A 6,000-nucleotide genomic window follows, 5' to 3' on the forward strand; every position below is an offset into this window, starting at 1 on the left:
CTGTCTCTATCCATCTATCATCTATCTATCTATCTATCTATCTATCTATCTATCTATCTATCTATCTATTTATCTATCTATCATCTATCTATCATCTCTCTGGACAGCTTTCCTCTGTAACTAGCTCACATTCAAGCTGATATATGACTGCTCAGATGAGAACCAGTGAATTCAGGCTGGGTGTGGTGCAACAGGCCTGTCATCCCCGGCGTTTGAGAGAGCGAGGCAGAAGAATCAGGAGTCCCAGGTCAGCCAAGGCTACATGAGATTGTCACAGACAAAAAATGAATAACAACAACAAAAGCCCACCCAGTTTTCTTTCCCATCCTGCAGAGTATGGGCTGGGAAATCTGCCTTTCCAGCCAGAAACCATATCTACTGCTCTTTATTTTCCGAGGCCCCTCAAGGGCACTGAGGCAGTGAGCGAGTGTTTTTATTACATAAGCATCTAAATACTAGCTCTGCCACTCAGCATACATGGGGGAAAAAGGTAAATTTTCTGGATGATAATTTCTTTCTTTCTTTTTTTTTTTTTTTTTTTGAGACAGGTTTCGAACTCACTATGTAATAGAGGGTGACCTTGAACTCCTTATCTTCCTGCTTGTACTCTGCCCCATTTCTATGTTGCTGGGGATCAGGCAGCAGACTTTATCCATGCTAGGCAAGTACTCTACCAACAGAGCCACACCCCAACCCCTAATTTCCTTTTTCAAAAATGGTGGTATTAATATCTATCGATTTCATGGGAAGTATCAGTACTCGAGGTACTGTATGCCAGTGGGTATATCAGGGTGGAGCTCAGTAATGGGTAGCTATTACCAGGCATGGTGGCCCAAGGCTGCAATTTGGAAGGCAGAACAGGAGGCTGTCAAGGTTGAAGCTAGGCTAAGCTAAATAGGAGAGGTGTCTCTCAAAGAAAGGCTAGTAAAAAAAGTGTGTATATTTTGGGGGTTGCAGTGGTTATGATGAAGGTAGCAATAATGCAGAGAAAGGGGCAGATGATGGCCCCTTCCTGAACACCTTCCATATATTTTAATTTCTCATAAAGGCTAATCTGAACCTGACTGTCAGCCTTTCTCCGGGACGTATTAAAAGTCAGGGCACAGTAAAGATAACCTGCAATGAGGGGTGGGGTGTGCATGGATAGTACTTAGTGATTCAGTTCTGAGCTGACTTTCCTACATATGTTTCTTCCATTCCTGGGGAAAAAGACCTCATGGTAGTAAATGTGACGTGTTTATGGGAGTAGGGAGCACTATTTTCTTTTTCCACTTAGCTTTACAAAGTAGGGTCAACAAACCCTGAGTGCTTCCCAGAGCTAAAACTGCGTTCCCAGTCTGGTGGCGGCTCTCAAGAATTCTGTTTCCTCTGGCAATTCTAGTAACTGAAATACAGCATAGAGCAAGAACAAACACGTAGATTCTTCATAGAGTCAGTCAGAATGCACAGTCAAGCCCAGTGGAGCTACAGCTTGAACTCTCCAGAGTACAAGGAAGAAGGAAGTCAGCCTACCTGGACATGCCCTGAGTGACAGGGTCATTTAGGACCTGCCTAAGATGCCATTCTGTTTGCAAACACGAACCACCTGCCATATCACACAGTAGAAATAATTCCATGGGAGAGCCCAAAGGCAAATGAGTCATGTTAAAAGTGTCCCATGCATCGTTTTGGAGATGACTCCATAGGCATCAATTAAACATGGAAAAGGCATGTTTTAAAGCATGGCCATCTGGCATTTCCCAAGGAACTGTAGTTAAGGGCCAGTAAAACAGAAGGGATGGTAAATGTAACAAGATTTTGCAACCTTTCCCTTGTTCAGCAGCAGCGAAGGCCCATGAGGACAAAGATCCTGGAAGAGCTCCAAGAGGTGAGCCAAGCCAAACCTGCATCCACAGCCAGCATTCCTCTTCCCCATGCATAGAAAGCAGATGGAGGTGGCATGAGGTCATCTTTTAAGGCAGAAAACAGCAGACAGATCCAGGGAATGCTTGCGAGTGTGTCTTACACTCTAAAGGTGAACTTTAACTGCTACGTGTCCAAGAAAGAGAAAGAACAGGTCCATCCTTTGCTCCCTGAGTCCCTTCTAAGTGCCAGCATCACAGGACTGGGCCCATCTCACCAAGCCAAACTCAGTGTGGTCTCAAAATTCTTCCCAAGATAACTATGCTTTAAAGTGAAAAGATTAATTGCATGAGAGTCAAGCTTTAAAGTCTCTGGCAGGGAATGCGGCAGGAACAGAGGTGCTTTTCAAGGCTACAGTTCTAGATCAGCCGGGCAGACACCTGTGTATATATAGACAAAGCTTCAAACACCATCACTTCATCACACCTAATGACTGCCCGAGAGGACAGCTTGCATCCTCTATTTCTGGCTTTTACCAACAACAAAACTATGTGTCTTCATATCCAGCCCCGAGTTTGAACCTATTTTCTAACATTTATCTGATTTTTTTTTTCCACACAAGAGCAGATCAACAAGAAAAAGATATATTTTTTTCAGCTTCAATTTTGATCCAGAGCTAAGATTATTAACGACTTTTTATCCATCATCTTTGATCTACCCCCCCCCCCCCCCCTTTTCCTTAAATGATTCAAATCAAGGAGCCCTTCACATACCCGAGGCTCAGTCTTAAGAAGGTTAGCATTCTTAGATCAAGGCTGCATGTATAAACAGAATAAAAACAACAAAACAGCGGTGCCCTGACCCCTTCTTCTGTCTGTCCCTTTTGCTAGTGATGCAGTCTGCTTGCCCCTCTTTAAATCTCAGCTTTCCTGTTAAGTTTTTTATTTGGAAATAAAAGAGATCACTGACCATTATTGTTTTTTTCAACACAACAGAAAACAACCCAGCCCATTAACAAACACTAAAATGGCAGAATTAAACACAATGTGAACAAGTAGTTATAGATGAGTACCTGGGATTGCCAGATTGGAAAGGGGGACGTTGTGGAGGTGAGGGGGGAGCGAGGCCATCCAGTCGGCATTGCAGACCTCCGAGGCCGCCTTTGTCCCGCTGGGATTGGGAGAGCAGATGGTCCCCATCCTGAGTTTCCTCCTGGCCTTTCTAAATGCTAGCATCCCTCTTATCCACGAATTAGACAGGCTCAGCCTAGAGCCAGTCACTCTGTGATCATCACCGCTCGGGGCTCTCTAGACATTTCTGAGCCACATGGGTCACGCCAGCCTTTTCAAGATGCTTTTCTGGCTGGGAGATGGGTTAAATAGGTGCTTCTCTACCCGCTGCGCCCGCAGTCCCCACCCTCTCCGCCTCGCCTCTGAGATCCACTCCTTTAATCTCCTCAGTGTCCCTGCTCAGTTAAACTTCTTAGTCCCCCTCTGGAGACGGGGGAGGCAGACCCGAAGACACACAAACCTCACTGACACTCACGGCATCCAGGAACAGCCACACCCGCAGCTACTCACACGACAGGTGCCCACAGGGCATAGAGACATGCCAGAGGGCTGCACACACGTGCGCGCCCGTGTTGCACCATCTCTAGTTCATGGGTGCTTCCGTGGGTGTCGCTGGGCTAGTACACAAGCTGGGCCTGCCTGCCACCCGCCTCCCCGGCTTCTCTGCCCCCTGCCCTGTGTTTTCCTGAAAGGCTCTCCGAAGAGTAACCGGCGGCCCCGGGACTCTGGCGGCCCCGCCCCGCACTGCCGGGCAGATTTGCCAGGCTAGGCGAGTTGTGATTGGCCTTCGACGGAGTGCGCTCTGATTGGTCGACGCTCTGGGGGCCCGCCCCTGCATCCCGCTCCCACGCCTCCCCAGCCTCTTAGCTCCTCCCTTCTCCACTCCAGCCCCCTAGCGTGTGGACTGACCGAGCTGCGGCCTGCTGTTCCCTAAGGGGAAATGTGCATCGTGCTGGCTGTCTTCAGATTGATCTTTCCAGCTATATCTTCGAGGCGACCACAAATAGTTCTCCCCTTTCCCTCCGCCTTGCACTCACTGTGGTGAAAATTACCCAGGAAGCACTCCATTTTCCGCAAACCACGAAAGCAGCCAGAACAGGATATCTAGAGAGGTGCTGCGCCTGGTGTTTGGATGAGAGCTACCAAAGGACGGTTTGTGTTTGAAACGTTGCAAACTGACAGTTCTTCTACGCAGCCGGCTGCAGCCGGTCGGTGTCATTATTCCCACTTTACAGAGGAGGAAATAATGGTGCTTTACATTCGAATTGCGATGTTTGGAGCCTTCTTTTGAATTGTTTGTTCCATCTGCTCTTGGCGGTATAACCACAATGCAGAAAGGGTTGTTGAAACACTTCCTTCTAATGGATGAAACAAGCCCGAGGCAGGTCACATGGGGCAGTCTTTGCAAACCTCATTTTGAAATGAGGTTCCCTAACCTGGTCTGTAGAGCACAGACCCATTTCTCTGTTGCCTGAAATGTTCCCACTTCAAATAGTACTTAAATGTAGTACAGAGTTTCATGACCTGATCTGATTGCCTAGAACTCATATTACATTAGCAGATTTCTTGTATGTGTTTCTCTGTGAGCATGCCTGTGTGGAGTTCAGAGCATTGACTGTGAATGCTTCCATTCACTCCTTCCATGATGTGGATCCCAGGGATCCGGCCAGTTAAAAAAGAATAGCAATGGTAATTTGCAAACAGGCAAATTTATTTTTAAATGAGGTGGCCTTGATGGTAGGAACGGCCCTGGAGACCGAGGAGGGCCTTAGGGAAAAAGAAAACAGAGTCCAGGACTCACACAAGTAGAACACCAGAGGCTCCTGTCCAGAACCCTAGGCCAGCTGTCATTTCATCACCAAATGACCCAACTTCATCTCTGTACCGCCAGCCTACCTTTCCGTAGCCACAGTTCCTGAGACACAGTGATGTCTTTTGACATAATTTTTCTTCTTCTCGGATATTCTTAACATTCATTTAAACTAGCTTTGCTGCATAAAATTACTAAGTCTCCATGGAGGAGTGTTGCTTGACTGCTCATTAAAAGGAAGTATATGATATTTATCTGGAATCTTCTGGTGTTTAAAGGGCATTGCAGTGTATAGTGTTCTTTTGATGATACCACAAGATTTTTACCAATACGTCACCTAGCTGTTAGACTCCACAAAATCTCCCCACAAGACAAAAAGTCCCTCAGTGGAGCAGCATCTCAAGATTTGTTTTTGCAAATTCCACATTTCTGGTCTTCCTTTGAGTATATATGTATGTATTTAGTTTCCAGACAGAAACAGTCTTCTGGGAGCGAAGACCAATAAAATGTGCTTTTGAAACTCAGCTGTGCAGTGCTCCTTGCTCTGCCACTTCTCCTGTATTCTCTCTGGACTGAATATTCTTCTTAAAGAACTGACAGTGGTACCAAGTGTTAAGGAGCTCTGCTCAGATGCTTTCTGTAGGTGAAGCAGGAATCCTTGACTTACAATGCAGAAAATCATGCCAGGATAGTCCTTGTGAAGCAAAGCCGGAATTTAAGAAGATTTGAATGGGACTGGCGTCTGGCTCAGTTGGGAGAGTGCCTGCCTAGCATGGACCAAATCTTTGGTTCCAGCCCCAGCACCACATAAACCAAGCATGGTGGTGCATGTCTATGATCCCAACATTCCAGAGGGTGAAGCAAGATGACCAGAAGCTCAACCCCAGCCTCAGGTACATAGTGAGTTTGCGGATAGCTTGGGCTACATAATAAGTCTGGACATGTTGCCTCATATCTATAATCTCAGCACTTGGGAGCATGAGAAAAGAGCGTACAGATTTGAATCCAGTCTAGTCTGTATTAAATAAGACCTTGTTTTCAATGGACTGGGCCTCCCCCCCTCCTCAGTCACTAATTAGGAGAATGTTCTACAGGCTTGCCAGCAGCCCCATCTTATGGAACCATTTTCTTAAGTGAAGTTCCTTCCTCTTGGATGACATTAGCTTTAGGGCCAAGTTGGCATGAAATTATCCAGCACAGGTATCCTGATTTTTACTTTCTTGTTTCCTTCTGTTTGTTTGTTTTGCATGTGTATGTGCATTGGATGTTTGTATGCAC

At 46.3% G+C, this 6,000-nt stretch overlaps 1 protein-coding gene across 1 annotated transcript in view; it reads right to left on the reverse strand.

Moving 5' to 3' along the window:
- Positions 1–3,077, reverse strand: part of Plcxd2 (phosphatidylinositol specific phospholipase C X domain containing 2) — a 58,929-nt gene extending 55,852 nt beyond the window's left edge. The window contains exon 1 of the mRNA XM_038346771.1: positions 2,915–3,077. Coding sequence (XP_038202699.1) covers positions 2,915–3,077 — 163 coding nt within the window. The remainder of the gene's footprint in view (positions 1–2,914) is intronic.
- Between the last annotated feature and the right edge of the window lie 2,923 nt (positions 3,078–6,000).

The sequence above is a fragment of the Arvicola amphibius genome, chromosome 10, assembly GCF_903992535.2.
Source record: "Arvicola amphibius chromosome 10, mArvAmp1.2, whole genome shotgun sequence".
NCBI lineage: Eukaryota > Metazoa > Chordata > Mammalia > Rodentia > Cricetidae > Arvicola > Arvicola amphibius.